Source organism: Cryptomeria japonica, chromosome 5 (assembly GCF_030272615.1).
Source record: "Cryptomeria japonica chromosome 5, Sugi_1.0, whole genome shotgun sequence".
Lineage (NCBI taxonomy): Eukaryota > Viridiplantae > Streptophyta > Pinopsida > Cupressales > Cupressaceae > Cryptomeria > Cryptomeria japonica.
This window is the reverse complement of record NC_081409.1, coordinates 623,191,730-623,209,289: the sequence shown is the minus strand read 5'-3', so window position 1 is coordinate 623,209,289 and position 17,560 is coordinate 623,191,730. Positions and strand designations below refer to the sequence as shown.

Below are 17,560 nucleotides of genomic sequence, written 5' to 3'. Positions count from 1 at the left end.
TTTATAAGGTTAGCATATGCACAAATATGAAAAAATAAGATGCCAATTTCTTTTGTGCAGATGAACAGATAGTAACAGCAAGTAAATCATTGCTGAAGCGGTTAGATGACAGCAATGACACTGTCCGTTTAGCAATATTACCTGCAATTTCAGAGTTCCTTATTGTAGCATCATTACCAAATAGAAATTTTGATGTAAGTTTCTAATATATCTTTGTGCCCACATTGCTGGCATGAACATTATCTTAGTGGCTCATAGGGTACTACTACATAGCTGGTTATATGAATAATGACATATTTAGCTAGCATGCTGGCATACACATCCATGTGTATTAATTATATATACCTGAATTCTGACTTCAGATAAAAGGTTTTCTCAGCAATCTCATACTTCATATGGAGGATCTAAACGAGAAAATTCAGGTATTGAGACTCCCAATAAAAATATATATATTACACACACGTGTGCACACACACATACACATGGAGGATCCAAACAAACAAATTCAGATATGAGACTCCCAATAAAAAAATATATTAGACACACATATATGCGTGAATATATGTACACACACATACACAATTTATATATGGTGTATCATGGTTTTCATCTAAGTGAATGAATTTTTTTAATGCAAATGGATATTTACGTTCATTTTATTTTTAAAAAACCATTTTTTGTAAACTTCTATACAACATTTTCACTGGCTTAAATAACAATCTCTTCAGTATATGCTGATTCTCTTATTTTGTAACGTGATAGGAAATGAAAAAAAAAAGTGAAAATTATTTAGTTTCAGTAACCACTTGTTAAGTAATAGATTTTTTCTTATCTCTGAAAACTGTTTAATTTAAGAAAACAATTTTTAAATAAATGCATTCCATCAAAATGCTTTGAAAGTGTAAATCTGAAACACATTTTATCATGAGGTGGTTCATGATTAAGTTGAGCTGAACCCTACTGGCTGAAACATAAATTTTATGATGCAAGTTTGTCAATTATTGTATTATTTCGAACAATCCATTCGAGGGTTTTAACTTTTCCTGCAACTGTTATATTATCTTTTGTCTCTGGAGTCTGAAGAAATGACTGAGTGAACTTTGTTTGTTGTTTTAGGTTAAGTTTTAAATTCTTCTTAGCATTATTTTGTTAAAGCCTAAGAAATATAAATTCATAGTACAGACTATTTTTTTAAAAATTGTATTGGTTTCCTCATGTGACCAAAAGTGGGTCAGTGGGACTCAAAGAAATACATTCAACCAGAATAGAGGAATACTAGGGTGAGAAGAATCTACATGTCAAAAGCTAAATGCCAAGCAATAAAGAAATGTAATGATAAAATACAGGATTAAATCATTAGTAGTAGGTACAAATGTCAAATACCAATATTTATATGATGGAAGAGCCCCTCAATGGAACATTAGAATAGATAAGAAGAAAAGTGGGAAACCAAAATAGGGGACAAGAAAATTCAAATGTCCGTAACAAGCCTTGGGCTAGAAGAACCAACAACATTATTATCTGTCGTTATGCGGAACCAATGCAAGATCTAGTAATGCTTATAGGATAATGCCCAGGGCTTAGTTGGTTGAAGTCAGACAATCCTTAAAAACATCTACTAGAATCTGCAGCTGATGAATGTTTTGGTGACATGGTAAAGAATGGTAATGTGTGTTTGTGACTTTAAATCTGAACAAGGGATATGTTCTTGATGCCTAAATATAGCAACTCTACATCTCTATGAATGAGGTCAAGTATATTGGAACACTCTAGTAATAATTGTTTACCCTCTCGAGTGAATACTTAAAGCATAAAGTACGTAATGCAGAATAATGCCATAGATATCAGACAAGTATCAGATATGTTATTCCATTCATAATTCGTGTGTTGCAAGTTACATTTTGAAGTATATAAAGATACCGAGGGGGTGTGAGTGCCAACCGTCGCAACGTAACTACAACCCCTCGACTGCCAACTAACAAACCCAATTACGACTTAATTAACTAGTCTTATTCCCGTATACAATAATGTGGCTAACATCATCCCCCCCAAAAAGAAAAGTCGTCTCCAGGCGACTTACAACAAAATGGAGAATACATGGAGCTCGCAAAAATCCAGAAGAAAAAAAACTAAGTGCAGAAGGTGTCCCTGATGAAGAAGGCGCCGGTGGTGGTGTAGCAGTGGACGCCAAGCACCCACAGAGCTCATACACCTAATCCGTCCTCCTCTTGAGATCCCGTTCCGCGACCATCTACCGCTCCATAGCAGTCTTTACCATGTAGGCTGCCTCGAGCACCTCCTTATCCTTTTTGTCCACACTTTCCAGTGCATTGACCAACCGAGTCTCCAACAGCTCCCTCGAGGCCCTCTCCTCTTCCAACTGTATCAGCAAGGCAGACTTATCTACTACCAAAGTGTCCATCATTGTCTGGTTCTGTGCCATGGTAGCCTCTAGCTCTCGAACCTGGTAGCCAACTCCTCTCGAGCTATTACTGCTGCCACCCTCAAAGCCTCAACTGTGGTTGCCATCTGTTGTGACCTCCTAAGCTCCAGATAACCTTCACGGAAGGCCTGCTCTACCTCTCTCACCAGCGACTACATCCGGGTCTCGCCAACCCCCTCAGTGAGGTGCCAAGCCTCCAACATCGCCAGGCTCTCCGTGTCCGGCCACCCGGCACACTCAAAACACCTCTCAAACTCAGCTTGGCATCCGGTGCGGGCAAAGGTCAACAACCCCTCCATCCGCTCAACCATGGTCGCATCGGCCTGGAGCGTGGCAGATGACACAAGCCACTGTGATCCCAAAGTCATCTCGGTAATGAACTGCTCCAACTCTGCACCCTGCTGACTTCCCATAGGCACCCCCTCTACTCTGTACGGACTGGTTACTACCACCGCAGGGGGTGAGGCAACCCTTTGAACCGCCGTGCTGCTCAGGGAACTCCCTTCCTCGAGATCAATGACATCCAAGGAATACATGGTCAGTCTTGGGGATAGAGTGGCCTCTCCCGGTGCCACGGGTGCCATCTGGTAACGGCTCAACCAGTTAGTGAGGTCATCATGAAGAGTGCCTGCTGCCGTCATTGCCTCCTGCATATATCCGAGCAACCTTGGCACATCCTGTCCTATCACATCTGGCACATCGTGCACCATGGAAGCCTCTGGCACATCGTGGGCCATGGAAGTCTTTGCACTCACCAAGGTCTCCACCCATGGTGGTGTCATGGCTATCGTCACCCGAGGCTGTCCGAAGCTAGGAACTGGTACCGTGGTGACTACACTCACTGTCCTGAAGGACCGCGGCACCGCCAACTGACAAGTCTCCGGTAAGTGGGCTGGTGTAAAGTGGACCTGCACCTGTGATGCTAAAGTAGACCCTACTGTACCTGCCGACTCCACACCCCCCTCTTCAGGCAACTGGTCGCCTCTTCTCCCTGTCAGTCGAAAGCTTCCTCCGCTTACCTAGGAGGTGTCTGCAGATTCCTCCTTGCCACTTTCTGCATCCTCAGCCTCGGACTCTTCTGTGTCAGACTCCGTATCGAACACGGTGGCCTTCTTTCTTTTTGTGCCTAAACGTGCCTCCGTGCCATGTGCCAAGACCTCCAAGTGTGACCAATAGAATATGGGCGGCTGGTCTGGTGCAACACGCCCTGCGGCTCCAATGGCTGTGAGCCCGGGGTGATCTGCGTGTGGACTGCGTCGAGGAATAATCTGATGGCATTATGCGGCATGTAGAACTTTTTGTATTGTAGCGTCATGAACTCGTCCATTCTATTCGCCAATAGTGACGCCCAATCATATACCACTCCATTGTGCAGCCCGTTCATCAACAATATCTGTGCAATGGCTATGTCCGACACGCAGGTGGCACCTGTGAGGCGACTCTTCACCACCGACATCAGGCATCGCCATACTCCCTTGGCGAAAAATTGTTTCTTCACCCCCCGACTATTGCCTGCACTCTTGAGGCTATCTTTTTCTCCCTGGGTAAGGTTATTGTGCAACATCAACTGTAGCAATGTGGCACGATTTTCTGGGGATATTTTCTGTGAAGTGTATTTTTTTTCCTTTTACCCCCGGTATGCCAAATACCCTAGTGAACTTGCCTGCCGTGAATGACACTGTTATCCTCTGATGTTGATAATCAAATACCGACGGGTGGCGATGTCTGTCATAGCTGCCAATCATGGCACGCAAAACCACCTCAAAGTCCTTTATCGAAAAAAATGGCATCTGGACAGCCCAGTGTACTTGTGCCTGGCAAAGGCTTTTCTTTATCAAATCATCGTGAGGTGTCTTTGCCCACCAATTCCAACAGTCGATTCCATTCAAACCCTCGAACATAATATTATCTGTCGTTATTTCATCTTTGTCCTTTCTCGCCAAGGGTTTGGGACAATGCTTCTTTCTTTTTTGACTGGTGCTCATACCAAGGCTACCTGTAATACACACCCCAGATGGCAAAATCCGTTTGCCTGTGTCTACATTGGTTTCTTTTTGCCCTCCCTGCAACTTGTCTTCTAACAGCTGCAACCGTTTCCGCCAATCTGCCTTGTTCCTGTTTATGTCCATTAGTCCCAGATTACTTCTTCAATTCTGCTTTTATAACCTTTTTAAAAACAAAAACCCGTCTGCCGCTTTTCAAATAACCTACGATGCTCCCTTGTGCGGCTACTGCGGACTTGTGCGGCTTTGTGTAGCTGTTGTAGACTTGTGCGGGCTATGCATATCAGTGCGGGCTATGCGAGTTGTGCGGTGTGTGCAGGCTTGTGCGGGCTGCGAGCGTGTGTGGGCTGCAGGCGTGTGCGGGCTGCGTTTTTGTTTTATGCTGCGGGGCGGGGGTTTTATGTGTGCAGTGTGTGGTGTGCGGTGACCACCGCCGGTGGCATCCATCGTCGGTGGCCCCACTGCACGGTGGTCCCACCGTCGGTGGTTCTACCGCACGGTGGTCCCACCGTCAGTGGTTCTACCGCACGGTGGTTCCACCGTCAGTGAGCCCACTTTCGTTTTTTTTTTTTTTAATTCCGTATGGTACGATAAGCGTATGGTTTTTTTTTGGTTTTTTGTTTTTTTTCAGATTTAGTCTATCAAGCATCTTGATTGGATGGTCCAGGCTCCCTCCGTTCATGGTAAACTTTTAATTTCGACCCGTTGACAGCATCTGGTATCTCTTCCCCATCCAGTGTCCACAACTTAATTGCCCCGTTGGTATTGACCTTGCATACCTTGAAGGGCCCTAGCCATCGCACTTTGAATTTCCCAGGTTTGATTTTGTTCCTTCCATTGAACTTCAACACCAACTGCCCAAGAGTAAATTTCATTCGCCGAAGATGCTTGTCGTGCCAACCCTTCCGTCTTTGCTGGGCTGTTTCTGTCGCCCACTGAGCCATCATCCTTCATTCATCCAATTTGTTCAAAGTGTACAGTCTCTCTCTTAGGCTTTCCATGTCGCCAAGTCGATTATCGATGGCGATTCGGAGACTCGGCACCATGAATTCAACTGGCACCACGGCTTCTTGTCCATACATTAGCTGGAAGGGAGTCTGTCCAGTAGTTACCTTGTAAGTTGTTCGATATGCCCAATGTACTGACAGTAGGCGCTCCTCCCAATCATCCTTCTCCACTCCGCAAGACTTATAAATCACCAACATGATTATTTTATTGGTCGCCTCGGCCTGCCCGTTCGCTCGCGGATAGTAGGGGCTTTATAAGGAGTGGAAAATTTTGAACTCCATTGTTAGCAATCTGATTATGTGATTTACAAAATGTCCTCTGTCACTCGTCAGTTGGATTGGAATCCCATATCGCGTAATGATGTGTTCATAGATAAATTTTGCTGTATTGACCGTCAAATTGTCCGGTAACGCCCGTGCCTCCACCCACTTGGTCAAGTATTCTGTTGCCACTACAATGTATCTGCATCGTCGGGCTCTACTTGGTTTTAATGGTCCGATGAAATCCAATCCCCATCTCTCAAACAGTTCCTGCGCATTCGATGGGTTGAGGGGCATAAAATCCCTCTTTAATGGCCGTCTGGCCTGTTGGCATGTGTCACAACTCGTCACCCACTCTTTGGCGTCATTATGTAGTGTCAGCCACCACAATCCTGCCAACAAAACTTTCCTCGCCGTGGTGTCGGGCCCCATGTGTCCACCTGCGGGCCCTTCATGTGCTTCCCTTAGGACGCCCTGAATTTCCTCTTCTAGGACGCATCGCCGTAGGATCTGATCGGGTCCCATTTTATACAAGAGGCCATTAATGAGTTGCAATGTCCTACTCCTCAGTACCAGTTTCCTTCTGTCTCCTAGTGGCATCTCCCTCGGAAACCGTGATGTCGACAAGTATTCCCCCACGCTTGCGTACCAGGCGGGGAGAACCGCGATGCGAAATAAATGAGTGTCTGGAAAATCTTCATTCACTCCTTCGGCTGGTTCTCTTGACTGGATTCTCGACAGCTAGTCAGCTATCACATGGCTTTTCTCAGGTCTTACGATAATGTTAAATGTAAATTCCTGTAGCAATAGCAGCCATCAGCTGATTCGTCCTTGGATAATTGGCTTGTTTACTAGGTACATTAACGCCTAGTGGTCTACATAAAATGTGAACGGGGTGGCCAGCAAGTAATGTCGAAATTTTTGGACGGAGTACACCATCCCGAGGGCTTCCCTTTCTATGGTGCTATAATTTTTCTCTACCTTCGACAAAAGTTTGCTTGCAAAGTTGACCGGGTGATCTAGCCCGTGGTCGCCAACCTGCGCCAGTGTGGCCCCTATGGCAAAATTGGATGCGTCAACGTGTACATGGAACTCTTTGTCCCAGTCAAGATATGTTAGGATTGGGGCACCCACCAACCGTGACTTCAGTTCTTGGAAGGCCTCTTCTTGAGCCGTCCCCCATGTATACCGTTCACCTTTCCTTGTCAGCTTGTCCAGAAGGCAAGATACTCGAGCAAAATTTTTGATAAATCACCTGTAATACCCTGTGTCCTAGGAAGGATTTGACTCCCGTGACATCTGTCGGTGCCTCCATTTCCATTATCACCCGAATCTTGTCTGGGTCAGTCTTGAGTCCAGCCTTACACACTGTGTCCTAACAACTTCCCTTGAGGCACCATGAATCTGCATTTTTTGGGGTTGAGTGCTAGGCGAGCTCGCTTGCATCTCTCCATGCATTCGCCAAGTGCGGCCAGATGTGTATCTTGGTTACTGTAGATGGACCAGTCATCAAGGAACGCCCTGAAGTTCCCTACTGACATCTTTTCAAATATGTGAAGGATTATCTGTTGAAATCTCGTTGGTGCATTGCATAATCCGAATGGCATTCGATTATACGCGTACACGCCATCCTCCACTATGAAGGTGGTTTTTAATTTGTCTTCTTCGGCGATGGATATCTGGTTATACCCAAAAAATCCATCCATGAATGAATAAATTTCATGACCGGCCACTTCTTCCAAGATGCTATCCGTAAATGGTATTGGAAACGGGTCTTTTATGGTGACCGCGTTAAGGCATCTGAAATCCACGCGGATTCGGATCTGGTTTGCCTCCTTTTTAAGGGATATCACTATGGGCGACACCCACTCGCTGGTCTACACTTTAAAAATAATCCCAACTTCGAGCATACATTCAATTTCATCATTCACTCTCGCCGCATAGTTTTTATTCATTCTGTATGGCCTCTTGCATACAGGTACGGCCCCAGGTACGAGTGAAATTTGGTGTACACATAGTTCTGGCGGCACCCCTTTGAGGTCTTTATACGTCCAAGCGAATACATCCTTGTATTCCATGAATATTTTAAACCCGGCGGCTTTCAGGACTGGATTCCAGTCATCGCCAACCAGGATGTTCCTTGGCTCTACTTCCGTGCCGAGGTTTGTAGGTTTTACGGACTCTTCGTACCAGATTGGTTTCGTCATGTCAAACCTGTGCGCTGGTACTTCGTTGACCGGGGCATCCCCTTCGGTGTATTCCCCGTACGCTGGCGGAAATTCGTTCTCGTCCGGTTCCTCATCAACCTGCAACATGTTGCACCCATACAGCAACTCGTAGTCCTCCATTTGCTAGTGGAAGAGCCCATTAAGGGAATTGGTCTCGTCCTCGAAACATCCTTCGATTCCCAGGACGCTTTCCTCGTTCGATTCCCTTCCGTACTTTCCTCCGTCAACTCCGCCCTCGCCGTCTGATTCCGACTCTGACGCGAGTTCTTCACTCACAAGTTGTGCTTTCAAGTCGATAATAAATTTTCTCCCAGCTTTCTCCATTGACAACGTGTTACGCTTCTAGTTGTGATTCACTCTGGCTGCCACCAACCACCCTCTGCCCAGAATGGCGTCGTATCCTTTCTTGGCGAGCGAAATCATCACGAAGTCTAGGACAAATGGTTGTGTCCCGATGGTCACTTGTTGCGCCATGAGCGTTCCAAGGGGTTTGATACCATGTTGATTCGCTCCCAGTAAGTTGAAGGTTGACGGCCATAGTGTCGGCTTACCAAGCTGCTTCCAGGTTTCTTCCGGAAGCACATTCACTCCCGACCCGCCGTCGACAATAGTGTCAATCAAAATGGTGCCAAGTATTCCCATTTCTACCACCGTCGGGTGCCGGCCACTGTACAATGTCATAACCAATGGGTCTGTAGGTGTTCTGTCGGAAACATCCGTATTCCGGGTTGCCTGATTGTGCAGAGTTACTTGGACCGTACGTAGGAGTGCCATACATAATTGCGGCATCGTTTCCAGGAGGTCCTTCATCTTCACAGGTACTTCAATCTGCAGCATTTGCTTCAGGATATTTTCCTCCGCCTCAGAGCGGGAAGTACTTACCGCTTCCTGGGTACTCCCTTGTGCCAACATTTCCTTCGCCACTTCAGCCTTGGCCTCCAGCGCCCGCTGCTTCTCCGTACGAGGGTCCGGGTATGTGGCCTTCTTTGCCTGTGACCGTGTGATTGCCAATACCCGTTCCTCCATCCTATCAATGTTGAGCGGGTTCACTCCTGACTTTGGGCAAGTTCCATCATCGTGGTCTCCAGGCCCACACCATTTGCATAGTTTTTGTGGAGTTTCTTCTGAGGTGCATTCCCTGGCAAAGTGGCCCCATTGATTGCAGGCTCGGCACTGGATCATTGGCCGTCACTTTGCATCATATTGGATCCGGCTCCTATTATTATTATTGGTTTTCCCCCCTCGCCATTTGTTCCGGTATCCGCCAGATGATGCACTATTGTTGGCGGTTTGCGAAGTTCCGACGGCTGGCTGTTCTTGTGTAAAGAGAACTTGTTGACTCCTGGTTTTCATATTGTAGGGACATTCCTTTGTCAAATGTCCCGCAATCTGACAAATGTCGCAAAAAGCCTTCTTGGGGTAGGACCCCTTGGTGTGTTCGTCACTCCTACAGTCAGTACACCACATGTCGTTTTCTTCAGTCTTACTCGTACTCCCCTTCATGGCTTTGAATTCTTTCAGCATTCGTTCCATGTCCTTTTTGAGAGCGTGCACCTTTTTACTCGATTCGCTATTGCTACTATTTTCCCTGTCAGAATTTTCATCATCGTCAGATGAATATTTATTACTTTTCTTCTTCTTTGATGTTTTGTATTCGCTCTCTAGGTCCATCGCCCTATTATAGGCGTCGTCATATGACATCGGGGGTACAATTTTCATCTTTTTTCATAGGGAAGACTTCAATCCTTCAACGAACCATCATTTCTTCAATCCCTCTGCTAGTTGGCTTTCCATTTTACCCAGCAATTCCTTCAACCTCCTGTTGTATGCTCGTACTGTCTCCTTGGTACCTTGTTTGGTACTGTATATCTCCGTTACAATTTCATTGTCATCACGAAGCAACCAAAACTCCTCCGTGAATTCCTTCTGTAGATTGGCCCACGTGGCCACTTTTTGCTTGTCCACATCGGAGTACCAATCTATGGCAACTCCACGTAACGTGGCTGGGAACTGCTGTACCCAGTCATCCTGGTTTGTCACTCCGTTGGCGGACCAAATGGTTTCACATGTACGACAGTGCCGTAAGTGGTCTTCCTTGCCGTCCCCTATGAACTTTGGCAATTTTTGTTTACTCGCCATCCCGGGTCGTCTTCCTGGGGGCGGCTGTGTCTGTGTCTGTGACCCTGCGCTGCTTCCTCCGGTGGCGTCGGTGGTGTGTCCTGCGTGGGCGACTGGAGGTATGGTGTTTTTCCTGTCGTGTGTGGCACCTACAGCCGTACGGTTGCCCTCCCCTTCGCTCTCACCCACGCCCACTCCCGGTTCCTGTTGGTGATCTTCACTTCGTGGTGTAAGGGATAAGTTTCTAAACTGATCCCGAGTCTCCTCAACTAGATTTCACCGTAACCTTGTTTCTTCCAGAAACTCTTCGTGGCTCTACGTCCTATGATGATCTGGCGACGCATAGAAATTTCTGTCGGCTTCTGCACCCTCCATGACACCTCCTTGGTTCCCCTCAGGCCCCCCTTTGGTAGGTCGTCCTTCGGCAAGTTGCCTCAGCCTCCGTCTACATTCTACATGTTGCTCCAGAATCAAGGCCCTCTACGCGGCCTCCCACTCGTCTGTTTCTGCTTTCTTATTTCTATCTTTATTCAAAAGGTTGGGCATTAATTGCCATACATTTCCATACTTCGCAATACATAAACAAAATTACGTCTTTATTAATTGATTTGTCGGATACAATCTTGTGTCGATGACACTTTTATTTAAATATATAAAGTTCAAGTTTCAATTCCCTCCTGGCCTGGCGCCATCCCGTTCCGCTTCCCGTCGGTGCTGTCTTCGTACTGTTGCAGGATTTGTTGGCGTCGCTCTTCTTGGACAGTCTCCTCCAGGCAAGCTGCTTGTGCCAGCGATGCTTATGCAAGTAATCGGGGAAGATGGTTCATTAGCCGATTTACTGCCGGGCTCACCTCCAACGCTGTCCGCAAGACACTGGGTGGGATTTCCGCCTCCGCCGCCTCTCGTCGGACGTAGGTCTGGATGGCTACCTGGAGCAAAATTGAAAATTCTCTTGTTGCCGTATCTTCTCTTGTGTAAAGTTTTGTTCGCACGTCGTCGGCCTTTGGGTTTATTTCACCAATGGGTAGGCCCATCGTGTCCGTGCACCATCTGCGTCTTCCATTCCCAAGTATGTCTAGGCAATGGCGCCAAATGTTTACCCTCTCGAGTGAATACTTAAAGCATAAAGTACGTAATGCAGAATAATGCCATAGATATCAGACAAGTATCAAATATGTTATTCCATTCATAATTCGTGTGTTGCAAGTTACATTCTGAAGTATATAAAGACTCTGAGGGGGTGCGAGTGCCAACCGTCGCACCGCAACTACCACCCCTTGGCTGCCAACTAACAAACCCAATTACGACTTAATTAACTAGTCTTATTCCCGTATACAATAATGCGGCTAACAATAATACACATGCAAATAACTCACTAAGCTATGTTTTCAATGTTTTCACAATTGCTTTTGACATAAAGATTTGGATCAAATGGGCTTCTTTTGAAACCAAATTCTGAAGATGTCAAGCAATCTTTATCTACCAAGCTCATTTAGTCTGCCTTAGCACATAGAGACATAAGAAGCCAACAAACCAGATGATACAACTAATACAACTTCCAACCAAACTAGGATACAACTGAGAGAAGAAACCAAAAACTGGCCATATTTTTTCTCCTTAATTTTATACAATCCCATTTCAAATAACCAAAGTTACCAGGAGATGGGGGTACTTGGAGACGCCAATTTTTTTTAAATATAATTTAATAATTTCCAAAACATATCATGACAGAGCTTTGAAAACAAGAACAGTGGTAAAGTTTAACATTAACTTTAAAATTTGAAATTAAAATTGCTTATTTTGCTGCTACCATAGCCAGTCTTAGTGAAAGTAAGGTAATATAAATGTTGAGCACACTCAATATTGTCAGCTAAATAGTAAAGGCAATTTCTCTTTAGACTATTACAATGATAAGAAATCAGTCCTCACAAAAAGTCTACTCTGTCAATTGATCCAATCACCATAAGTTTGCATGGATTTTTGTCTTCCTGCGAAACAGTTTCCTTATTTTAGTCATTTCCCTACGACTTTGCTTTGCTGCAAGCTTATCTTATTTGTTTGCTTTATTTTTTGGCCTTTTTACTGCATTTTTCCCTAAGTTTTCAAGGAGGAGACGTCAATTTTTGGTTGGGATACTAGTACGGGTCTCCAAGGGTAGGAGACAGGTCTCCTGGTAACTATGCAAATAACCTTTTGCAACAAGACAAGCCTTGTACTTGTCCAAACTAGTGTTGAATTCAAATTTGATCTTGTCTACCAATTTGCATCAAATATGTTTTCAACTAGAGCTAATTTTGACAACCCTGGGTATAGTTCTTTATCAATGCATCATACTTAATAAGTGTGGAAGCTTTTCCCTTTGGCTGTCCCTTATCCTTTGTAAGATTCCTCTTAAAGTTTTTTCTGAAAATATCAACTTTTTCTCCTCATGGACATTTTATCAAACAAGTTGCATACCTCTGAGTTGAACAAGATTTTTTTTTTTGTTTGTTGATTGTGTGTTTGTTCAAATTTGCCTTGGTTTATTGCAAAATGTTATTGCACAGCTTTTTTAGAATGAAACTATAATAACACATGGATTTCATGAAAACTATAGCAGACTGAGTTTCTGTTACAGAAATGTTTCATTACAAATTTATAGCAGAAAATTACAGAATTTGAACAAATCAAATTCTAACCTCTTTCTCAGTCATAAACCAAATTTTGAAGGGATTTATGCCTTCCTCATTGACTGAAATAATCAACAGCAAGTCATTTGATACAAAATACTCCTTGCCGCTACCTTTTACACATAACTAGTTCTTTACTTAAATGTATCAAACTGCTAAGTCATTGATATTGCTCATAAAATCATACAATAATCTCCAGATTAAGTTACAGCACCCAACAGTCACTCAGCAGCAACTTAAATCACAGATATCCCTCCTAACTCTTCTAACATCCAAATCTCAGACAAAATAGTGCTTGAAATACATTGGGCCCCTTTGCCCAGCAAAATAACCATGTCCATGAAGTGGAAGATCTCCATGCTCAAGGTCAAAGCACACAGGAAATAAGCCACAATGTAACCATGTAGGTCTGAATATTCTTTTCCAGAAATGCTTCAAGGGTGCAGCAGATTCAAGCAAATATATATGGAAGAAGTTGTATGAGAAAATATGCAGAGTCTCCCTTCTCAGCATGCAATATATATGGTTCTTTTCACTGCTGAAGATGCTGTACAGGTTTGGGCAAATCCTCGCGGCCTCCTTCCAAACTTCATGCATCAGTACCCTCCACGCACAAAGTCAAGGCACACAGGAAATAAGTCACAATGTAACCATATAGGTCTGAATATTCTTTTCCAGCAATGCTTCAAGGGTGCAGCAGATTCAAGCAAATATATATGGAAGTTGTATGAGAAAAGATGCAGAGTCTCCCTTCTCAGCATGCAATATATATGGTTCTTTTCACTGCCGAAGATACTGTACAGGTTTGGGCAAATCCTCACGGCCTCCTTCCAAAGTTCATGCATCAGTACCTTCCACGCACAAGGTCAAGGCACACAGGAAATAAGCCACAATGTAACCATGTAGGTCTGAATATTCTTTTCCAGCAATGGTTCAAGGGCGCAGCAGATTCAAGCAAATATATATGGAAGAAGTTGTATGAGAAAAGATGCAGTGTCTCCCTTCTCAGCATGCAATATATATGGTTCTTTTCACTGCTGAAGATGCTGTACAGGTTTGGGCAAATCCTCACGGGCTCCTTCCAAACTTCATGCATCAGCATGGACACCTCTTGACCTCAACATTCAATGATAGCACAAGATTCAGCTACGGCCATGTAAACAAATAAGAAACCATTCGACCAAATATTTTATTAATGCCTTTGTCTACAATTTCCCTTTTGGAGTAGTGCCCAACATTTATTCAAAACAACTCCTCGTAATAAATTGATTCCAACATAATAAATATTATACCTCAAAAGTGTGCAATATAATATTGCAAAAATGAACATCAATATATCAATAAACCTCCTTCCTCTGCAAACCAAAACCTTATGCCTAGCAAAGAGAAAATGATAATATCATTAAAGAACAATAAACTCTTAAAAATTTGACTTCAAAGAAAATGATATAAATTTCCAAACCTTAGTCTTTGAATCCAATTGCGAAATCTGAGCTACTCCACCAAATCCACATGGAGGAACCGTTCACAATTGAAACTGATCTTCCCAAGAGGGTTTTCGTCCTCCAAAGGCTGAGATGTTCCATGTTTGACCTCCCAAACCACAAGGGCTTCAATCAAAAAAGTAGAATAAAGTCCATAATCCAAATGAGCTCTCAAACCCCTTTTTATAAGCTTTTTCAAGAACTTTCCTGAAACTCCATATAAAAATCACTTTATTAATTTAATAAGCCTTATAACACCAAAAAGTGATTTAATTCATTGTTAGAACATTTCCGGACACTATTCACCATCTCAACATTTAAAACTTTCCAACCCGGTTCCAACGAGCTATAACACTAAGGTACCCAGTATAATAATTTAATTTAAATAGCAACCAAAGTCAAATTAATATATCTCAATATTACACCTAATTTGCAAAAATGGTTGAAATGCATTGGAATTGAAAACTAACTATGCAGCAGTGATACCAATGATAAAGGATGATGATAATCGGACCTAATCAGGTGATTTATTATAAACAGATGTGCCCTCCTAGAATCTTGGAGAACACACCAAAAGCCAAAAATAACATTTGAAAGTGTCATATGAGTCCTCCAGACCATCTGAGCTAACTTGAAACATCAAATAACCACTCTGATCAAGCTGACACACACCCTAAAGATCAGTGTCAACCATATTGCAAGAGAACCCGAAAATGAGGACATGTTCACCTAAAATATCATCATTTACTTCTACTCCACTGGAATCATCAAGTAACCTAGTAAATTCGAAATCTGTACTCAAGGCTCTTTTTTTGTATTGCTCCTTTTACACAATCTCATCATCACTAGTTACGTGCATCTCTAAGAGATTATCCAAAGTTTCTGTCACACATTCCTCATGTTTCGCGGAAATCTCTTCATCAATTTTTTCTACTATAGACCTATGTTACTCGGGGACGCGTACCCGGTATTTTTTTCAGGCGTCCCAGGACGGGGACGTCCCCATAAATTCTGTATATTGACAGTGAATTTTGACAATGAATTCTATAAGCAATTTGACTTTGACTCTCAATTTAACACAAATTTGGCATGAGAACTCTTCTAGTTCTTATATGTTAAGGTTCTATAATGTATATGTGCATGCTTTATCCATGTTTTCACATGAGTATTTTAAATTTCCCTATATATTTTAATTTTTCCTATTTTTATATAGCCGTCCCCTAGCCGTCCCCAAAATTGGCAAAAACAATAACTGTCCCGGAAATGCATACCCGTCCCCTGCCGTCCCTGTCCCGGAAACTCAGGGTAACATAGCTATAGACTCCTCTTTATCCACTTGCTACTCATTATACAAGAAAGGTTTCCACTTCTTTTCACACCGAACAATCATCTTTCAGCTAAGTCCCTTTTAATTGTTAGGATTCCCTAATCAAGGGACAGCGAAAGTGGGAAGCTTGCATGCTGGTTAAGTAGGATGCAGTGATAAAGAACTGTACCTTGGGTTGTCAAATTATTTCTAGTTCAAAATGTATTTGATGCAAATTGGTATACAAGATCAAATGTGAATTCAACGCTACTTTGGACAAGTACAAGGCTTGTCTTGCTTCAAAAGGTTATTTGCAATAGGACAGGATAAAATTTAGACAAAGATGGTTACTTTTTGGTTTCTTCTCTCAGTTGTATCCTAGTTTGGTTGGAATTTGTATTAGTTGTATCATCTGGTAATGGTTTGTTGGCTTCTTAAGTCTCTATGGGCTTGGGCAGGCTAAATGAGCTTGGTAGATAAAGATTGATCAAATTCCAACCTCTTTCTCGGTCATAAACCCATTTGTTTAGATATTTGTGCCTTCCTCACTGACTGAAATAATCAACATAAGTCATTTAATATAAAATACTCCACGCCCCTACCTTTTACACATGACTAGTTCTTTACTCAAATGTATCAATCTGCTAAGTCATCGATATTGCTCATAAATTCATACAATAATCTATAGATTAGGTTGCAGTATTCAACAAGCACACAACAACCTAACTCCACCAAATCATCAGCTAGGGAGGAATCTTTCAGCACCAAAACGGATCTTCCCAAGAGGGTTTTTGTCCTCCAGAAGCTGAGATGAACAAAGCTCAATCTCCAAAAGCACAAGGATTTCAATTAATGAAAATAGTGTAAACTGCATCATATCAAATGAGCACTCAAACCCCTTTTCATAAGCTTTTTTGAGAACTTTCCAGAAAACAAAATTATAAAATCACTTTATTAATTTAATTAGTCTTATAACCCGAAAAAGTGATTTAATTCATTACATGGAGCCAATGCAAGATCTAGCAGTACTTATAGGATAATATCTTGGGCTTAGCTGGTTGAAGTTAGACAATCCTAGGAGGGAGTTAAGTCGTCCCTTGGAAACATCTAGTAGAATATGCAACTGGTGAATGTTTGGTGACATGGGAAAACATTGTAATGTGTGTTTTCCTTGATGAGTTTAAGTCTGAACAAGGGATAGGTTCTTGATGCCTAAATGTAGCAAGTCTACATCTCTATGATTGAACTCAATTATATTGGAACACTCTAGTATTAATACACAAATGCAAATGACTCACTGAGCTATATCCATTTTCAATATTTTCACAATTGCTTTTGACATAAAGATTTGGACCAAAAAGGCTTCTTTTGAAACCAAAATTTTGAAGATGTTGAGCAATCCTTATCTACCAAGCTCATTTAGCCTGCTCAAGCCCATAGAGATTTAAGAAGCCAACAAATTGGATGATAAAACAAATACAACTTCCAACCAAACTAGGATACAACTGAGAGAAGAAACCAAAAAGTAGTCATCATTGTCTCCTCAATTTTATCATGTCCTGCTGCAAATAGCCTTTTGCAACAAGACAAACCTTGTACCTGTCTGAAGTAGTGTTGAATTCACATTTGATCTTGTATGCCAATTTGCATCAAATATGTTTTCAACTAGAAATAATTTGAACCCTAGGTACAATTCTTTATCAATGCATCATACTTAACCTGCGTGGAAGCTTCCCGCTTTGGCTGTCCCTCATCCTTTGAGTAATACTACAATTTAGACACCTTGAAAAAGTCAGAGCGAGCAAAATGAATATATTAATATGAACCAGCAATTTGTTTTCCTGTTCATTAGGGTCACACACCTTGTAATGTCCCCTTATGGTAATACTCAGGAAATAAGTAAACAGTTGACTCGTAAATCGCTTGCAAAAGACTTCTTTCTTTTAAAGCTCAATTGCAAGAGACTTCCTTTGAAGATAGACTCCACTGACACTTAGAATAATAACAATTGATGCTGTTTAAGAATGATAGATTGTGATAA

The 17,560-nt window shown here is 42.7% G+C and overlaps 1 protein-coding gene across 6 annotated transcripts in view; it reads left to right on the top strand.

Moving 5' to 3' along the window:
• The window catches only part of LOC131063777 (uncharacterized), a 287,839-nt gene that overhangs the window by 258,062 nt on the left and 12,217 nt on the right, over positions 1 to 17,560 (top strand). For 4 of the 6 annotated variants that reach the window (XR_009111129.2, XM_057997712.2, XM_057997710.2 and 1 more), the window contains 2 exons: positions 61 to 194; positions 363 to 422. The exons of 1 other annotated variant lie outside the window; for it this stretch is intronic. Coding sequence is in view for 4 of the 5 variants with exons in the window: in XM_057997712.2 (XP_057853695.1) it covers positions 61 to 194; positions 363 to 422 (194 nt within the window). In the remaining variant the exon portion in view is untranslated. The remainder of the gene's footprint in view (positions 1 to 60; positions 195 to 362; positions 423 to 17,560) is intronic. One more of the 6 variants, XM_057997711.2, reaches the window with a different exon arrangement.